At 43.0% G+C, this 19827-nt stretch overlaps 3 protein-coding genes across 8 annotated transcripts in view; 1 reads left to right on the forward strand and 2 right to left on the reverse strand.

Moving 5' to 3' along the window:
* The window catches only part of LOC101157087 (phospholipid phosphatase-related protein type 4), a 34636-nt gene extending 29635 nt beyond the window's left edge, over positions 1 to 5001 (reverse strand). Inside the window, exon 1 of one of the 2 annotated variants that reach the window (XM_011486169.4) lies at positions 4648 to 5001. In XM_011486169.4, the coding sequence (XP_011484471.1) occupies positions 4648 to 4731 (84 nt within the window). In that variant the 5' untranslated portion in view covers positions 4732 to 5001. The remainder of the gene's footprint in view (positions 1 to 4647) is intronic. The other variant, XM_020710755.3, reaches the window with a different exon arrangement.
* A 6208-nt stretch (positions 5002 to 11209) lies between these two features.
* Positions 11210 to 16806, forward strand: tyw3 (tRNA-yW synthesizing protein 3 homolog (S. cerevisiae)). Of its 5 annotated transcripts, none has more exons than XM_011486100.4 (6): positions 11210 to 11469; positions 14863 to 14943; positions 15015 to 15197; positions 15397 to 15468; positions 15941 to 16074; positions 16148 to 16806. In XM_011486100.4, the coding sequence occupies exons 1-6, from the start codon at positions 11293 to 11295 to the stop codon at positions 16164 to 16166; spliced, it is 666 nt and encodes a 221-aa protein (XP_011484402.1). In that variant the 5' UTR covers positions 11210 to 11292; the 3' UTR covers positions 16167 to 16806. The 5 variants fall into 5 exon arrangements, with proteins under 5 accessions (XP_011484402.1, XP_011484401.1, XP_078791518.1 ...); XM_011486099.4 differs by having other exon boundaries at positions 11213 to 11469; positions 16138 to 16806; XM_004078631.5 differs by having other exon boundaries at positions 11214 to 11469; positions 15015 to 15113; positions 16138 to 16806.
* Positions 16797 to 18784, reverse strand: imp3 (IMP U3 small nucleolar ribonucleoprotein 3). Its single transcript, XM_004078630.4, has 7 exons — positions 18557 to 18784; positions 18178 to 18285; positions 18021 to 18095; positions 17874 to 17953; positions 17738 to 17789; positions 17594 to 17666; positions 16797 to 17461 (listed from the first exon to the last, which is right to left on the reverse strand). Exons 1-7 carry the CDS (start codon positions 18691 to 18693, stop codon positions 17435 to 17437), a joined length of 552 nt encoding a protein of 183 aa, XP_004078678.1. The 5' UTR covers positions 18694 to 18784; the 3' UTR covers positions 16797 to 17434.
* Between the last annotated feature and the right edge of the window lie 1043 nt (positions 18785 to 19827).

The raw sequence follows: 19827 nt of genomic DNA on the forward strand, positions 1-19827 counted from the left end.
GAAATTATAAAAGTGAGGTGCTTCATATTATAGCATTTGTAAGTTATGAACTGTTGCTAAATCTGGGTAAAGTATTAGTCATTTGGTGTAGCCTCCCTTTAAGCTATGCAATTCAAATCATTTCCTGGAAAAACAAACCTCTTGGACCTGGGTCCCTTTTGAACTAACTGATTCAATTATTCTGTCAATTAGGCTGCTCCAGATCCTGCCTGGATCTTAACCCGTCTTCGACCCGACCTGACCTGACTCTTGTACCACACACACTTCAAGGGATGATCTGATCTCACTGCAACCACACAAATATTTTCAAGGGACGTCCAGATCCCACATGCACTACAATCTATCCAAGACTAAATCCACAGACTACTGACAATGCTCCCCTCCAACCCCCCACCCCATTTTAAAGACTAGCCCTGACCTGAACCCTAAGCTTAACCCTTACAAGAAGCTGGGGAAGTATGGTGCACTGGGGTTCTGTCCTCTACTCTCATCTACTTTTCCTCTACTCTATTCTTGATCATTTATTTATCATATAGTTCTCCATGCCTCTTTTGGTGCCTACGATTCATGTATTGTCCCTCTGTCCCACTCCCCTCCAGGGAAGTGATTCCAGATTCCCTGTTCCTACACTTGGCTGTGGACCCTACCTCTTGATCGTCTCACGCCCCCAGCTGTCCCCCAACTTCATCTGGATGAAGCTCATCTGCTGGACTATTTAAACATGTGGTTGTAGAGTTAGATAAGCTAAATCGCTCTATGAGTTCTGGTCCATCGCTTGTCTGTCCTGGGGGAGGATCCCTCCTTCATGTGGACATCCCTGAGGTTACTTCTTTTTCTCCAGAATCCATTTTTTTAGGAGTTTTTTCTTACAGAGAAGGTTGGTCTAAGGGCAGGGATGCCCAGTTTAGTTTAATTCTATGACTTTATGCTCTTTATGATTCATGTTTATTACACAATTACCGGTATGAACCATACTGAGACGTTCATTGTTGTATATATTGGGCTATATAAATAAAATTGAGATGAATTGAATTGAATTGAATTGAATTGAATTGAATTGAATTGAATTGAATTGAGCGCTTTGTTTTCTGGCTCAGCTTTCTCTTCCCCAAAGCGAATTCATGCTCCTCACTTGTGAACAAGACCCCAAGATACCACCTGGGGCAGGAATCCTCAACCACCAATAAAGATTATCAACAGAATCTGTGATAAAAGGGAGCCTCACCGGAGTCCAATGTGCACCGGGAACAGGTCCAGCTTACTGCCGGCTACGTAAACCAAGCTCCTGCTCCGGTCATACACAGACCAGAAATCCCTCAGTAAGACTCCCCATACTCCCAGAGCATCCTCCATAGAACACTGCCTTCTCCAAATTCACAAAACACATCTGAATTGGAGGAGCAAACTCCCATTAACCCTGCAGCACCCAAAAGAGGGTGTAGAGCTGGTCCACTGATCCACGACCTGAACGGAAACAGCGCTGTCGTTCCTGGATCTGAGGTTCAACTATCGGCTAAAATGTGATACAGACCAGTCAGTAATTGTTGTCATGAGAAAAAATGATTCACATAATGTTAGTTTGAACTTTTTAGGAGAGAGTGAGTGTGATGTCACCCATTGAAAAGGACTTAGTTCTGGCTCTAATGAAAGATATGCACGTTGCCACATTGGAGCCAGCTGTCAGCAGTAAGCACTGATTGGTCCAAAATCTGTCAATCAAAGTTTTCGAATGTTGGATATGACGGCCATCAGGCACCACATACTTTCACTGAGGGCTCTGATTGGTCAGTTTATAACTTAAATACCTTCCAATACAAAACAAATATCATGAAGAACATGAGGACTGTCAAGAATAAGTTAAAAAAGGTCTCAGAGCAAGAATGGTTATTCTGACCAATAGATGACTGCGAAATAGAGGGGTACTTCCTGTTTGGAACGCCATGGAGAGGAGTCACTCAGTCCAGTTCTCAAATACAGTCAACGACACCTACAGGGCACAGTAGTGTAATGTCCAGGCAACAGTCTAGTTCATTTTGAACTCTGCTTCTGTACTTAGCGGCAGCAAAGGAAAAGCCTTCTCCCTCACAGTGTTTCTGTTGCAAAGGGAAGAAGAAGAGCACAGCGCTGCTTCATCTAAAGGTACAACAATGTATGCTTTCTGAAAGTTGCATTAAAAATTAGTGTCCTGCTAGAACCTCTGTGCAGTCTAAAGAGCCTCTAAAGCACCTTTCCTGTGGATATTCAGCGTGAAGCAACACCTGGGTCTCCTCACTATCATCTCCTTATAAAGACTACACACAATAGCTGAGTTTTCATTGAGCTCGACTAAATCAAGTTTACAGTTTTTACAGCACAGGTTTCACACCATCAGGCACTTCCACTGCCAGCACCTAAATAAATAGTTCCTTTTTATTATTATTATTATTATTATGGTTTATTGTGCTAATTTAGAAGGAAACTGTTATTTTGACTTTGATTGCTGCATTTAATGACAGTGAAAGACTAATCTGCCATTCTCTTACTGACACTGTAGATTACCACGGTAAATGGTACAGGATTAGCCCACGGTAAATTTACTCAGAGGATGTTTAACAGCGAGGAGGTGTGTGAACTAAACACAAGACGTCAGCTGCCTTCAGTCCTGCAACAAACAAATGACTGATTTACAGCGAGAGATTTAGTGGGACACAGTCGCCTGTCAGAAGCATCAGCACCATATATGGCCATAAATATCTACCAATAATTAGGTACACAACATCCAAAACAGAACTGCAAGATTTTTTAACAGGTGTTGTCCGAGCTCCTTTATGTAGACGTGGGTTCACAGAGGAATTAACCCTTTTTTAATGTTATCTTTGTCTTGGAGAATATTTGTTCATGAATTCACTTCACCAAAATGGAAACTCTTGAAATATAATATAACACAAATGAATGAAGATAGATTTTTTTGGCATTCTTGCTTCTTCATTTCATGGAAATGGGACAAGCCATTCTGACACTATTATCTTTATCATTTGGCTTCGTTTTCAATTCTCACAAGTGAAAATATGATAGGATTTTGTTTTTCTCCGTTGGAATTCAGTCGCCTGGTGTTCCCAACCCAGGTCCTTGAGGCAGACTGTCAGTCAACCTCTGCTCAAACACACCTGCCTTTCATGACTGTCATTTTCAGATGAAGAGCTGAATCAGGTGTGCATAAGCAGGGCAGCATGGAAACCATGCGGGACAGTGTGCCCCGAGGACCAGGGTTGGGAAACTCTGATCTACAAAACCAGATATAAGCAAAACAGTCCATTGAAATAGTCGTCTGTGTCCGTCTATCAACAGTTATTTACTGAATCTTTTGGAAAATCTGTTGTTAATGTGTCCAGTTATTGCATTGTGTCGTTTCTTGTCATAAATGAGGACGATGACATTTATGTCAGACACATTGATCTCTGAGAGATCAAACTAAGATCATAAAGCAAAGTGTGTAAATATCAAACCACATATTTTTTCAACAATATGCATAATTTTAAAAATGGCTTTATCATTATTCTTTTTCTGCGTTACCATTCCAAAAACAAAGAAAGGAAAAGTGATGAATAAATAGTAGTTCCACTTTATTGTGACTTTGTCAACAAATATGGACACAAAAGGTAACAAAATGCCCAAATTATGTAATTAATAATACACAAAATACAATTCTAAGAAAGAGAGCATATCTTTAATTACTTGATTTTAATTTACAAATATAAAACAATTTGTCAGCAAACTAAAAGTCCTTTTAACATTTTTGATATGAAAGGTGACAAAAACATTTGTTTCAGATTCAAATGAACGACCTAAATCTGTGTTTGGTGATGTCGCTGTTTGGAACATTTGTTCAAATGTGACGCTTTTAGAATTTTACTGTAATCAAATCGATGAAAAAAATTTCATGTTAACAAAAAACAAAGATGAGATCCAGACCTCGTGCTCCTACATTCTGATAGTGAATAACTTTGGCTTTAGCTCAGTTTCCTTTAGCTCCCCTTCAGAAGAAAAATCCTGAAATGGCTTGATATTACTTTCAGAATATAGGTGCTGTTCCTGTTATTTGTCAAAACACGTAAAGCTAAAAAATTTCCATAACTACTATGTGGGTCTGAGCAGTTTGTGAGCAGGAACTGATCAAATGTGAAGCGTTTAGGATCAAATCAATATCAAACATTGTAGCAGTGTGATAGTGCGGCTTCAGACTTTACCTCTGTGTGAAATTGAAGCTACTTTTTTGTGTTTAAACCATTTGAACTGGTCTTTAGAGGAATGAATGATACAAATCGAAAGTTTTTCTGTTGTTTTTCATGAAAAAAAGAGCTTTATTTGACATTGACTGTGTACATTATTGAGTGTTTCTATAAAAGCTTCAGTCAGACAAAACGGCCATTTTCATCTGAGGTCCCAGCAGCAGCAGCAGCAGCTGGACTCTCTAAAAGGCCACTAAATGTCAGAACGGCTTGCCATACAGAAGAGCCTCCAAATCCACGAGAACTGTCACGAGCACAACCACACAGCCTGAGCATCCTGCAGCTGGGAGGACGTCATGACGTCTGGACCCGCCGGTCCACCACAGGCCGTCTCCACCCAGACAGACAGAGACAAGCAGACAGACGGACATACATTCACCTCTACAAAATAGAAGCAGGGCAGCAGCGTCACGCTGTCCTTCGTCTCCTTTACGCTCCTCAGCCGCTCCTTGGCGCGCGACATCCCGGGCAGCCGCTGGTTTCTCCCGTTGCCGGGAGACAGTGAGCTGTACCTGATTCCCGGCGTAATTTTGACTGCGTCCAAGTTCTCCCCGCTGCGTCCAACCAACCCCCCCGCCTTTGCCCCCCCCCAAAGGTGGACCTCAGTCGTGAAGCGGGACTTCAGACGGCTGCGTTCATGCCTGCGTTTGCGCGGACTGCGCAGTGCGGGCAGCGTCTGCTCCGGACGTGACTGCGCCGCCTTCTATCATCAGGTGTCGGAGGCAGAGGAGCGCCGCGGTCACGCTCACCCGCGCTCGCGCGCACCTGTCCGCTCTGCGAACCGCGCTGCGCTGTGCCGCGCTGCGCTGGCTCGGTTTGGCTCCGCTCGGCTCCGCTGCCGCAGCAAAGAATGACAAACACAAAACAGGGAAACACGTTTCCTGCATCACGTTTCAAAATAAACCATTTCCTCTGTTTTCTTCTGAATCTAACCTGACATGTTTTTAGATTTTACGTTATCGATTTATATTTGTTGACTCATCAACATATATTTGACTTGAATTGGATTTGTGAAAGAAAATTTTTTCATCTAAGGTTGACATTTTTATTTTGGTGAGAGAATTAGCGTCACACAGTGTAGATAGTAACTTCCTTTGAAGATGGCCGGGCTCTCCAAGAGCGCAATCATAGTTCCAGTGAAAGGGAGTCAAGCAGGACAAGCAGGACAGGTCTTCTCAGATCACACACTCCTCCTTGGAACAGGTGTCTCTTCTCCAACAGGGACATTTAGACTATAAACTACAGAACACAAACAAGCAAAAAGATGTTTTAACCTCCACCTCTATAAACTTTATTCCTTAATCAGCTGAGGTGGAGCTTATCTAAGGTTTTTATCTAAACTGGTAATTACTGCAGACAACAAAAGAAATAACACTTAAATGTATAATCACATGATCCAAATATTAAGGGTCACATCAAATCCCATTTGTACCTGGACAGGAGCGTCCCCCCAGAAGGTTTCGAACGCAGCTATTCGCAGTTCAAAAGGGGTGAGGCTCTGTCACCTCAGATGTTAGAAAATTAGGAGAAAATAATGTTTGGCATCACATATGCATTCCTTTATTTTTCACTCTAACCTGTAATTAAAGCTTGTGTTTTTTCAGCCGGGTCTTCTGTCTGTTGAATTCCTGTCTACACGCTGGATGGCTCAGTTGGCAAAATGCAGGACTAGCACACGGGAAATCAGGGTTTGATTTGCGCAATGAGCTTCATCCAGTGTCCAAGACCCATTGCAACAAGGTCTCCCTGGGCCGGTCCCCAGCCCAGAAGAAATACAGGGTTGTGTCAAGAAGCGTATCCAGGAAGCGTAACCAGGAAGCTTAATCAGTGTAAATATTCTCTGAACCACCTGTGCGAGTCATTACCTGCATAACCATCACACCTATGTGCAAAACTTTATCAAAACTCTAGAAATGTAAAAAAACACAATTTCTCCACTACAGTGTTTCCATTAAATCCTATTTATGGGAATAAACACAAACCAACTGTCACGATAAGTCATTCAGAAACACGACGATGGATGTGATCAATACTTTGATTGACAGCAGATACATTCACGTGTCTGCCACAGCACTAGCGCTCATCATCCTCTATCTGAGAAGACGTCGGCGTCCTCTTCAGGCCATGAAGCGGCGAGCTCCTGACACGTGGGAGGGGCTACTCATGAAGCCATGTTGGGAAATGGTGGTTGGTGATTTTCCAGAGGAGCTGTGGATCCAACAATTCCACACGACACGCTCAACTTTGGATGATCTGTGTGACGCTGTGGGACCTCTGGTGTTTCCATTGCAGTTTTGAGAACTATGTCAATTTGGATATGCCTAAAAAACCACCTCCTCCAAGCACAAAAACTTTTTTTTGGAATTCCTTTTGGTAAATGTAATATCAGAAATCCAACTTGCACAATTTTCTAGTCAATGTAAATGCAGCTAGTGAAAACTGTGGCGACCCCTAGTGGAAGAGCTGAAAGGTGAACAATATAATGTTTACACGTGTTTCATACAAACAAAAAGGCTAGTTTAAATGAATAATAGTTGTTTGTTTATTTTATGTTGTGTTTTGTGTTGTTTTACTTTAAATGCTCTTAAAAGAAAAAAGCAGAAAATTTAGCAAGTTAAAATTTGACTTGTAAATAGTTGTTTTTTGTATTTTATCGTTTATTTTTTTTATTTAATCTGGCGTCGATAAAAATAAAAGCACATCCATATAATAAAGATTTATGAATAAAACCATATTTTTACATTAGTAATTAACTTTGTGTTTAATTGTATGTTGTTGATAATGCTAAACACGTTTGCTGCTTTTTCTTTTTTCATTCTGTGAAAACTCTTGTGCAACAGCATAGAAGAAAAACTAAAAAATGTTGTCAACCACTTTTTTTTGTCGTTAAACAATAGGGTGTCGCTGCTGTGTCACTCAGTGGTTCCAGTGTTCCGTCTCATCTGCTTTTCTGCCTCCGCTTTGGTTCTGTATTTAGCTCTGCAGTTGTCACAGACGTGGAACCAGACATTAATCCGTGACAGAACGGGTTATTTCACACACATCAGTAAGGAAAAACAGCGGGAACAGCTGTGCACTCCTGCAAAAAAATCAGAGTTTTTCAGTTTGAACAGAACTGCAGGGTGGTTTTCTACCACAAAGATACAAAACGAACACGAATACTCCACACAGAACGGAGCCAGCTGGTGTTCAAACCAGCAACCTTGTGGTGTGATTTGTAAAGTTGATGTCTGATATCAGACGTGTGCTAAAAACCTAGTTTCAGCAGAGCAGCATGACTGAGTGGTGGTGAGATGTAGGATATGGCCCTCAGGACATGGGGTGACGGTTCTGCCTCAGGGCGACACTACAATCTGCTGACAGACCACTACCACCGGTGTTCAGCGCAAACAACACTTAGACAGTCTGCTATAGTGTTTTTAAAGCAACATCAAATTAAAAATAATCCAAAGGAAACTCTCAAACCATCGTCTGAATATCCTAACGAGCTGCAGTAGTAAAACCATGAGAGTGTGACATAAAATAAGCCTTGATTAATAGACTATTAATAGACAGGCGCATGCAGGGCACATTTCACCTCCCAGTTTCAGAAACGCATCTACTCAGTTATGTTCAAAGAAAAGATTTTTAACAGTAAACACAACATCTGAAACGCAAACGAAACACAGATTTACTAATGAAACCGAGAAAACGGATGGTTACAATCCAAGAGTTAAGGATAAAACTAGCTGAATTAAAGTGAGATAAAACAAAAGATCTCGTATTTCAGAAGTAAAAGTGTGAGAACTAGTCAAAGTAGACCCCAAAAAAGGATGGACTGAGAGTTTAAACATGTATGTATGTGTGTGTGTGTGTGTGCGTGCGGAAGGAAGGAAGGAAGCAAGGAAGGAAGCAAGGAAGGAAGGAAGGAAGCATGTATGTACAGTACAGACCAAAAGTTTGGACACACCTTCCCCTTCATTTGAATGAGAAGGTGTGTCCAAACTTTTGGTCTGTAGTGTATTTATGTATGATGTATGATTGGACGTCCTCACCTGTTGACACCACGTTGCACCCACATATGGAAAACTGACCCCACAGCTCTTATTCAACACCTTCCTTCCAAGTCGAGGGTTAGTGTTGACCTCCAACACTTAGAAAACATCAAAAGTGCTGTATCTTTGTCAAAGTGTAAGCCTTTATCATGTTTGGAACATATCATTGTGTGAACAGAGAAACAGTCGTTTCCCCTGAATATAGAGAGACGCATTAACATAACATACAGTACAGACCAAAGGTTTGGACACACCGTCTCATCCAAAGAGTTTTCTTTGTTTTCATAACTATGAAAATTGTAGATTCAAACTGAAGGCATCAGAACTGTGAATTAACACATGTGGAATTATATACATAAGAAAAATGTGTGAAACAACTGAAAATATGTCATATTGTAGGTTCTTCATAGTAGCCACCTTTTGATAAGATTACTGCTTTGTACACTCTTGGCATTCTCTTGATGAGCTTCAAGAAGTCGTCATCTGAAATGTTTTTCACTTCACCTGTGTGCCCTGTCAGGTTTAATAAGTGGGATTTTTTGCCTTATAAATGGGGTTGGGACCACCAGAAGTCAGGTGGATACGGCTGATAGTTCTACTGAATAGACTGTTAGAATTTGTATTATGACAAGAAAAAAAGCAGCTAAGTACAGAAAAAATGAGTTGCCACCATTACTTTAAGAAATGAAAGTCAGTCAGTCTGAAAAATTGGGAAAATTCGGAAAGTGTACCCAAGTGCAGTCACAAAAACCATCAAGCGCTACAAAGAAACTGACTCACATGTGGACCGCCCCAGGAAAGGAAGACCAAGAGTCACCTCTGCTGTGGAGGATAAGTTCATCCGAGTCACCAGCCTCTGAAATGGAAAGTTAACAGCAGCTCAGATTAGAGAGCAGGTCAATGGCACACAGAGTTCTAGCAGCAGACACATCTCTACAACAACTGTTCAAAGGAGACTGTGTGAATCAGGCCTTCATGGTAGAATATCTGCTAGGAAACCACTGCTAAAGAAAGGCAACAAGCAGAAGAGACTTGTTTGGGCGAAAGAACACAAGGAATGGACATTAGGCGAAGCAGTAATCAAATCAAAAGGTGGCTACTTTGAAGAACCTACAATATGACATATTTTCAGTTGTTTCACACATTTTTGTTATGTATATAATTCCACATGTGTTAATTCATAGTTTTGATGCCTTCATTGTGAATCTACAATTTTCATAGTCATGAAAATAATCGAATGATGTTAATTGTGTAAATGGTTGAAGAGTTACGGCGGTTCAAAGAGCGTGGGTCACTTTGTTGTCGCCGGCAACAGCTCTAGTGTTAATTAGTAAAAGCACTACTGGATTTAAAAACCAGCGTTGTGACAGCTGTTATGAAGCTATCTGCCTAAAAGTATTAAACAAAATGTCAACAGCTACATTTCTGCCTGAGAATAATAAACTGCATCCACTGCTGTCTGGTATAAAAGTCTAAAATGTGAAAAAGGAATCTTCCATCCTCAACAGACAAAGACACATCTCTTTTGTACTTTGACAAATCTAATTGTGGTCCTCCTTTTGAGCAGCACAGCAGACACGCATGACCTTCTCTGAGGCAAAGCCAGGTGTCCAGTCCCTCTGCTGCAGTAAATTATGGTTTTATATTCATTACACACATGTTTTGTGATGTTTTTTTTTTTTTTTTGCAGGTGACAGGGGCCCTAAGGCTTAATGCTCGTGCCTTTGCAGGACACTGTTTGCACCTGGTAATATTGTGTTTGTCTGCTCTGACAATGGCCAGTGATGGCCTTGCAAGAGGGATCAAATAACGGCTTCCGGCTATGCTGAGGTCTCTAATTATGAGCACAAGAAAGGAAGACAAGAGCAGGATGCAGTCAGTGGCGTTAATTTCTTTGACCGCCATCACTGATCCACGTCAGCCGTTAACTCATCGAAAAGCAGGGAAAAACGTAGGAAACATTCAAGCACCAGTGCTTCCAACTGGTGCTTCAGTTGAAAGGAAATCTCCAGCAGAGCCAGATTCTGTCAAGAGGAGCATTATTACAGAGATTCAAACAGGAAAAACTACTGGAACATCTCTTTGAAGGCAAACGTTGGTAACTGCAGCAATGAGGCAGTAGGAAGCTGACAAGATGAACAGAAGAATCCCTCCCTGCAACAGAAGAGGTCCATTAGCAGCTGCAACAGCAGGATGGAGATGCAGACAGAACAATCTCTACAACAGCTCTGTCCACCACAAGACGCTTTTATTTGAGTCCAGGGCCTTAGTTTGGGTCTGGTTCTCTTGTATTTAGCTCCACCAAACTCTGCAAAGTATCACAGAAAGATTTGCCATCAGAGACTCAGCAGAGGTTTAGCAGTGTTTAATAGAAATGTGTTAAACGTTTTTTCTGCCTCACAAATGGAAAACAACAAAAGTAGAGCAGAAGTAGATGCAGCTGGGCAATGAAAGGAAGAAAGGCAGGTGTGGTCGGTCTTTAAACCTCTTTAGAACTCCACTTTTGGTAGATTTTTTTCTTTTATCTGACCTATTGTGAAATTATTATTTGCTTCAGCTCTTCTCTTCAAACCCAAAACTATATGCAGGATTTTTCTATTTGGTTCTATTGAATGAATAGGCTCGATGTTTCTATTATAAGTTATTATTTTGCCAGATTCCACATGAGTGAATCACCATTACATTGAGGTAGGGAACTTATTAGTCTTCCTATTAAATATTTTGTAAATTGTTCCCTTTAATTTTTTAGTTATTTAAATGTTAAAATTTAGGAAAACAGTATCCCACTGCTTGTTTATATTCTTTAACATTGAAAACCCTGAAATAAACTGAACAGCTTCTCGTTCTCCCTTAAATTCCATTGCGCTCCGCTAGGGGGCGAAAGTGACTCCAAACGGCGTCGCTGTCGCCTCCTGGAAAAAGAAGAAGAAGAAGCTCCAGCCTGAGTGTTTTGGTGTGGGCACCCTGCACGCGGGTTCCAGAGCGCATCCATGGCTGTTTCCATGGAAACCTTTGCTCAGTGGAAAAATACGACTCTGGGGAAACTGGATCAAAGCCGGAAGGGGAGCGTGGACGAGCGCGCGCGGCATGTGGTGTGTCTCCTGAACTCGCAGGAACGGTTCTTCACCACGAGCTCGTGCTCCGGCAGGATCGTGCTCATGGACGGGGTGAGAGCGCGGAAGCGGATGCACGAGCGTGTAATTAAGTAATTTTGAACAGACATTAGACATAAAAATGCAAGTTTATAGGTATTCTAATAACTACAGATCAAACCTTTGACCCTAATTTTGCTTAGTTATCTGACGTGTGCATTTAGGAGGAATGGTAAAACTCTCAATGCCTTTAGTCTAGTGCAGAGTGGGCAGAGATGAAGATGCTGAGGTTCTCTCTGGGAGGAACCAGGATGGATCAGGAATGAGGACATCAGAGGGACAGACACATGTTAGAGGTTGTGGAGATAAAGTCAGACTGAGATGGTTCAGACACGTCCAGAGGAGAGACGGTGAATCTATCGGTGGAAGGAGTCTAGAGCTGCAAGAGGTCTAGAGGAAGACCAGAGAGGAGGATTCTGGATGCAGAGAAGGAAGACATGAAGGTAGCTGCTGTTAGAGGAGGCAGAAGACAGGGTTACATGGAGGAAGATGATTGGCTGTGGCGAACCTTGAAGGGAAAAGCCCAAAGGAAAATAACTTCTGGACCACAAAAAGGGTTATAAAATGTCCAGAAGGGCCGACCAGGAGCAGATCAGTGGAATGTTTTGGTAATCCACCTCATAAGAGAAAGAAATAACATGAATCTGGACAAAAATGTGGTTTTATTATGATCGGAAAGAAATGTATATATTTTAAACAACATTTTGGAGTTGCACGGTGGTGCAGTGGTTAGCGCTCCTGCCTAACATCAAGAAGGTTCAAGTCCCGGCTGGGGGACCTGAACCAGAACGCCGATGGGGGACCTTTCTGTGTGGAGTTTGCGTGTTCTCCCCGTGCATGAGTAGGTTTTCTCCAGCTTCCCACCTTCCAAAAACATGCTTCATAGGTTCATTGGTCACTCTAAATTGTCCCTAGGTGTGTGTGTGCATGGTTGTGTGATTGTGGCCATGTGACAGACTTGCGACCTGTCCAGGGTGTCCCCTGCTTTCATCCAAAAGTGCCGGGGATAGGCTCCAGCAGCCCCGAGACCCCGAAAGGGAACAAACTGATTAGAAGATGAAAAAAACATTTTGGAGTTTTTATGTCAAAACTGTGACTTTTGTTCTCATTTTGGTGCCAAATGTACCGATTGACACAGCAGGATAGGAAAGATTGACGGGGGAGGAGGACACAGAGTTATGTTACGGTGTGAAAGCGGTTTACAAGTCCCAAAAGTTAAGTAGCAGCTCGCCTAGAGGTTCAGAGCTAAGCTGCAAGTGCAGCATTGCATTAAGCACACAATTAAATGTAACCTAAAGTCACGAAAACCATCATAAAGTAACCATAAGATCCAAGAGGTAGCACAGATTCATGGGCCGTCTGCCAAAACGGAGAATTATGACATCATTTCAGACTGCACGTGTGCAGTGAGGGCTGGTAGGAACATTTCATAACACGCCTCTAGGATGATGTCATGAAATGGGCGGCACCCACAAGCAGAGAAAGGCGGAGCCTCAGAGATCAAGTCTTCTTACTTCCTGGTAGGAAAATGAGCTGTAAAAATAACTAATATTTAATTAAAAAATGTTATATTAAATGATGATATATATGGATCTAGTTCACTCTGAAAGGCTTAAGAACAGCAGGATATCGGCCCTTTAGTACAGTGTTTTTCAACCTTTTTTGAGCCACTGCACACTTTATCCTTGACAAAAATCTCGCGGCACAAAAGAATCCAAAAATTAGAAAAGGAGAAACTCTAGTCTGCATTGATCCCTCCAAGATCTCACATACATTTTTGTGATAATTGTGGAGGAAAAAGCTGGAAGTTGCAGCTGTTTTTTCTAAAAGATGTAATAAAAGTTAAGTTAGTTTTACGTAATAATTTTCAACTAAATTATTTGTAATTTTACCCTGATAGTTGTTTTTTCCTTCAGTTTATTAACATGTAATTTTATGGAACCTCACAAAAAAACAAATATATTCTTTCTAAATTGCGATTTATCTGTTTTCTTATATGTATTTCAATGTTGGTGCAAAGGCAACTGAAATTTTTGAACAATTATATGATCACAATATGTTTGATCAGGGAAGACTCATTATATGCTGAGACGCTGTTACTTAAACACAATGCATCATGGGAGATGTAGTGCTAAAAACTGCCGCCAATGGCAGACAGACTCTCTTCTCTGAGCTTCATTGTTTTGTTCACTTGTTCCACGTCCGACACTGGATTCTGTAGAAAGCTACACCGCTAAATATGAGCTATAGCTGGTATTTTTGGTGGAACTGAGAGACTTTAGGAGCTAAATTGGAACAAGGAAGTAAAGACTATAACCAATTCTGATTGGTCAGACTGATGATGTATGATTAAGCCTCCAGGAATGATTGGTGGAGACAATTGAGGGGGGGGGGGGGGGGGGGGGCTTTTCCAAAAACAGAGCTGAAGCTGCAGCTAAATAGCGGTACCGTCATTCTTATCAAAGACTACGTTCACACTGCAGGCTGAAACGACCATATTCCGATTATTTTTCCCCCTATGCGGCCTGTATCTGATCTTTCATGACAGTCTGAACGACACAGATCCGATCTTTTGAAATGCGACCTCCGTCTGAATGGCCAGATCAAATGTATCCGACCCGTACGTTATTGATACGCTACAAAAGTCATAATTCTGCGTTGAAGTAGGCGGGAATGAGAACATAAACATCAACCATGGCGGACGATGCTGTTGAAACCAGTCAGTGGAAGGGAAGCGAGGTCATAGATTTGATTAATATTTGGGGTGACAGCTCGATTCGGGCCAAACTCCAGGGCTCTTATCGCAACCAGGCGGTTTTTGAAGAAATTTCATGTGAAATGGCCGAGTTTGGGTACAGACGATCCTGGCACCAATGCCAGCGAAATTTAAAAAGCATGATGCATTGGGTTAAAGTGACAGGGCCTCAGTGTACAATGAGTCGTCGTTGTTAAACGTCTTGAAACCACAACGAACACACATCAAACAGTTTTTAAATATTCTAACTTAACTTTTATTGCATCTTTTAGAAAAAAACGCTGCAGCTTCCAGCTTTTTCTACCATAATTATCACAAAAAAGCATGTGAGATTGTAGAGCGACTGTAGATCAATACAGACTATGAGTTTCTTCTTTTTTTAATTTTTGGATGCTGGTGTGCTGCGGGATTTTTGTCAAGGTTAAAGTGTGTTGTGGCTCAAAAAAGGTTGAAAGAAAACTGCTTTAATAGAATCAAATAAACACAAATAAAATATATTTTATGATCTTTCATATTCCTAACTACTCAGTGTTTTATCATAGCCTGTTTGGATGAACACAGAGCTGATATCCTGGAGATGGGAAATGTTTTTAGATTGTGTAATGGGTAAGTTCCCAAGGCAAGCCTTCATCTGTTGTGCTTCTGCCCTGCAGCCTCCAGAGGGCGGTGTTGTGCAGAAGAAGGACTGCCGGTGGCTCTTCATCTCCCATGACCCCTGCAGGTCTGAAGACCTGGTGAGCGCGCCAGCCTGCGTTACCAATCCTCATCACGCCGGTTCCTGAGCACGGTGTGGCTTCTGTTCCAGGTGTCCGCTCTGAGCAGGTCCAGCGGGGAAGCGGTGCTGAAGTTTGAGGCCTTCGTCCTCCACGTTCAGTGTCACCGGTTAGAGGACGCACAGCTGCTGGTGAGAGCTGCACGCCGCGTCTTCGCCAATGTGCAGATGACTTTCATATGTGGAAAAGATCTTCTGATGCTGCGCAGAAACCTGGTAAAATGTTACTACTGCGTCTTCTATGAAGGCTGGGACCACTAACTGAGTTACCGTAGTACTGTTGAGATGTATTAATGAAAGGGGAGGTCACGTGACCCACAGGTTACTTCTTACAAGGTTAGCTTAGGAAGAAGTGAATCCACAGTGATGAGATCCAGACTCCAAGTGAGCTTGAACCGTATCGTTTGTCCCGCAGCACTCGGTGGCTGTCAACTCCGGCTTCAGGAACTCTGGGCTCACCGTCAGCAGATCTGGGAAGATCATCATGGTACGCCGTCCGTCGGTGCTGGGATCAACCGATAACCTGAGCAGCTCCTTCACCTGAGGCGCAGTGACATCATTAAATGCTGCTGTGAAAAGCTTAGCCGGGTCTCAACAACAGGTGTCCACCTGAACCAGAATCAGAAAAAGACAAGGCTTCGTTTTCACGTCAAAATAGTCCTGATGCTATTATAGTGAGATCATTTTGTGTGGAAGTCTGAGATATTTGTAGATTCAAACCTCATTACTGACTTCTGGATACACAAAAATAAAAAAGGTTTGGTGTTCTCTGTGTCGGTTGAATACGGGTCTCCTCTGGGAAGCTGCAGATGAAGGAACTGTTCTGAAGGCGTTGAGTGATCCCAGAGTCAGAACCTACAAGCCTCCCGTGTGTCTCTGTTCATGGGACACCGTCCTGGAGGACAGACGGACTGTGAGGACAGAGCAGTCCAGATAATCACCTTTCCTGTGATGTGCAGGCCGTCCGCAGCACCCACGGCCTGGAGGTTCCTCTGAGCCACGGCGGGAAGCTCCTGGTTGGAGAAGAGTACGTCCACTTCCTGACACAGAAAGCCAATCAGAAGATGGAGGAGAACTTCAGACGCATCCACAGGTCAGTGAGGTGTCCACTCCCAGGTCGTTTGAAGAACTGGACAGCCTCTGAAACTCTGTTCAGGTTTTTCCAGATCCTCCAGGCAGCTCTGACAGCAGAAACCCCGGACCTGCAGGGGGCAGAAGATCCGGCCGTCACTCCCGGAGAGCAGGAGAACCAGGCCGCTGTGTACAGACGGAGGAGGAAGAGGCACCAGAGTCAGACCCACGCCGAGCTCGACGAAGAGGACAGCTGCTCACTGGACGACTGTCTGGATCTGTTTTCATGAGAAATGACAAACATTTCCAGATGCACTGCTGATGGTGCCGTAACAGCTCGAGTCCCGCTCTTTAGCTCCTGCAGGACGCACGCACAGCTGCAGGTCAGAGGTCATGTGACCCCTGCTGCGGCGGTCCAGCATTTCATGCCCGTCTTAAGGTTCATCTCAGCTCTGAAGAAAGCCGGACTCAAAGCTCAGATCCAAGGATTTACTGAAGCCAGTTGTCTGAAAAAATGCAGCAAAGTGACACTTTCAGATTCAAACCCACGGCGGCCGGACGTGAGCGTGGGATACTCCGCTGCACATCAGTGGTCCCATCGCCAAAGAGACCGTCCACAGCATGAAGACGTTTGACGCTGGGATAGAAACCATCAGGCACAGACAGAAATCAGTCAAGAACTTGTGGTGAAGTGGTTTAAAATGCATAAATGTGAGGTGAAACATGAAGACGTCAAATAAAATCTGGATTTCATTGTGTTTATTCTGGTTTCATCACACAGATTTACTTTAATAAACACAAATGCTCATAAATCTGGAATAACATTAAAAAACGTTCAAAGAAAACAGAAAAGCTGTACTTTGTGGGCTGAATACCAGCCGATCTGCTGATAATTAAAGAACAGACTTCACATAAATATTGAATCTATGGAATAAAATAGCTGTGATGTGGAGAACTGGAGCTGAAGATCTGAATGGACCCGACACTCGGTCCCGGATGTTTTGATAAACGGTCAGGAGGACGGTCCTGCTGCTGTTGAAACCTCTGCATCCTTTCGGCTGAAGCTGCTGCAGAAACGAGCAGCAACTCCAGAACGGGCCGGTGGGCGGAGTCAGGGACCAAACCGCCTTCATGAAGTCCGATGGAGCGGCCTCTGAAGCTAGGCCGATTCTGAGCCCAAACAGTGATCTGACGGCATCAGAGGCCGTGAATTTGTGAATCCTCCCTAAAAAACATCAGAGGAACAACCACTTCTGCAGAAATAAACCTGCGGGCTCACAGGAAACACCAAAAGCACGAGTGACCCCGCTGAGAGAAGGCACATGGGCTCCTGCAGGATCAGAGCGGATCACCGCCAGAGTCCTTCCTCCTGTCGTCCACACTCACGCCGTCATGTCAAAGTCATCCCTCTGCAGGAGGAACACAGCGGGAACCTCAGTGAGGAGAGAACAAGTTGCACAGAACCGACAGACGTGGACCACGCTCAGTCCACGCTCATGACCATTTGGTCATCTGCAGCCGGTCTGAAAAGCCCCACCCACCTCATCGTTGTAGTTCATGACGTGCTGCTTGATCTTTGAGGAGTCCACCCATGTGACGAAATCCTCCATGTTCCTAATCGGGGATCACATCCTCGTTATCTCAGGGCATTCAGGATTTAGGGAAGGTTGGAGAAGAAACCTAACCTTGTAACCAGGAAAGCAGGGTCTGTGACGATGTCTGGACCGACGCGCACGTCTGCCTCCGGGTCAAGAACAACACGCCGTCATACGTGAATGAAAACCCTCAAACGGGCTCTGCAGACGCAGCAGTCAAGGATACGTCCCTGTTGGACGAAGGTGATGGCCGTCTTCAGGTTCTGGGCCATCCGGAGGCTCAGCATGATGCAGGGCAGCCTCCTCCTGCAGGAGCACAGCGTTCAGCTTCAGGCCGCTGAGGGGCAGAGCGTGCCTCAGCGCGGCGCCTTACCTGCAGAAGGACGAGGCCGTGACCTTCTCCGTCAGGGACAGGTTCTGTCTGGTGGGGATGAGGCCGATGCTGTACCTTTAGGGAGGGAAGGGAGGGGTCATGCAGCCGCAGAAATGCATCGCTGCGGTGGGGTTGGGGGCAGTGACGGGGAACTCACAGCTTCTCCAGCAGCCGGTGGCTGCTCTGTGCTCGGAAACCATCCTTCTCATCCAAGTCTCGGATTTTCTGCGCCAGATCTCTGATGTTTCGACTCAGCTTGTTGTACCTGAGAGACACAGAGTTCTGAGGACACCAGAAGGCGAACAAACGAAGGAAGCCTGCACTTCAAATGCAGAGACGCAGAGGTGCAAAAGGTCAGAGGTCACTGAACAGACGCAGCTAAGCAAGACTGACCAAGATATTTTTGACTGAAGGAATTCAGATAATATTTTAAGATTTTTTTTAAAACTAAGAGGATTAAACACAAGAAAGACTTTTCCGAACACATGATGATCTGCTCGTCTTCCTCGGACTAGCATCAGCCTCCCGGGACTCACTTGGTGTAATCCTCTCTGTTCTCGATGCGGAACCTCCGCAGAACCTTCACCTCGTGCAGGTTGTTGTCCACCTCCCAGTTGATGAAGTCCACCTTCTTCAGGAGCTTCTCCTCGTGGAACTTAAGTTTACGAACCATCGTGATGGATTTAACGACCTAAGGAATATCACGCTTAGATCTCCGCGTGCCAACAGAAGGAAACCGGAAATGCGTGAGATATTTCTTCTTCTTCCTCGATAAGACAAGTCTGAATCACAACGGCGCCTCCCTGCGTTAGGGTGTAAGTACTACCGTTTGTATCAGGAAATAAAAAAAATCATTTTGAATATGAATTTATTATGATGAAGTTTATTATGAATTATATGAATTATAAAGAAAGAGAAACTGGAAAGAATTGGGTTGAATGCTTTATAGCATTATGTTTTTATCATAGCATCTTCCGCCATTTAACTCCTACATTTTTTCAGCTATTCTATCCATTCAACTATTAAAATGTTCAACTCTTTCAGCTTTTTCTAGCTATGACTTTTGGTCCTTCAAATCCGTGAACTTTTCAAGATATTCCAGGATTTCCAGGATTTTTGCCTCCATTGAAATACAGGGGGAATCCTTGAAAACCTTTGCTTCTTTCTGTGGTGCAGAAGCTCGCTGGCATTTTTCACAAAAATATATTTTTGTTACTGTGCTATTTTCACTGTATTTATGGTCAACTTAGTTCATTTCTTTTTTTCATGACCTGAATTTAATTTTTTTGGCCAATTATTACCCTTTAAGTTTCATTTTCTTCCATTCAGCAATAACATTCAACCCTGCATTTTCTTCTGGAAATGCAGTTTCTTCTAGTTAAAGTTGTGTTGAAGTAAAATGAGAAAAGATCAAATGAACAATTATGAAAACAGGATAATAAATCAAAACAATTTAAAAAGGTTTAAATATGAAAATGTTTAAATTTCGTATTTTTTGAGAACACGTTCTTTCATTAAACTCATTTTAACTCAAAATGTTAATACTGTATTTTTCAACTTTAGTGCAGAGTTGAAAATGTAATGCAGGAGTTTTTTTTAATGACACATCATCCACAAACTTTGTCCTCATACAATTGAATCAATTTCTCACAGAGAGCTAGACTCGGCTGATGCTTTCTAAAATTCTGTTTCGTTTTTTCCACAGTACAATTTCTTATATTCTTAAAAGATTCAAAGGCAGTATTAATCTGACTATTTGTGCTAGTACAATAACCAAATAATGTGTGTGTGCGTGTATGTGTGTGTG

Source organism: Oryzias latipes, chromosome 17 (assembly GCF_053564925.1).
Source record: "Oryzias latipes strain Hd-rR chromosome 17, Olatipes_Hd-rR_3.1".
Classification (NCBI taxonomy): Eukaryota; Metazoa; Chordata; class Actinopteri; order Beloniformes; family Adrianichthyidae; genus Oryzias; species Oryzias latipes.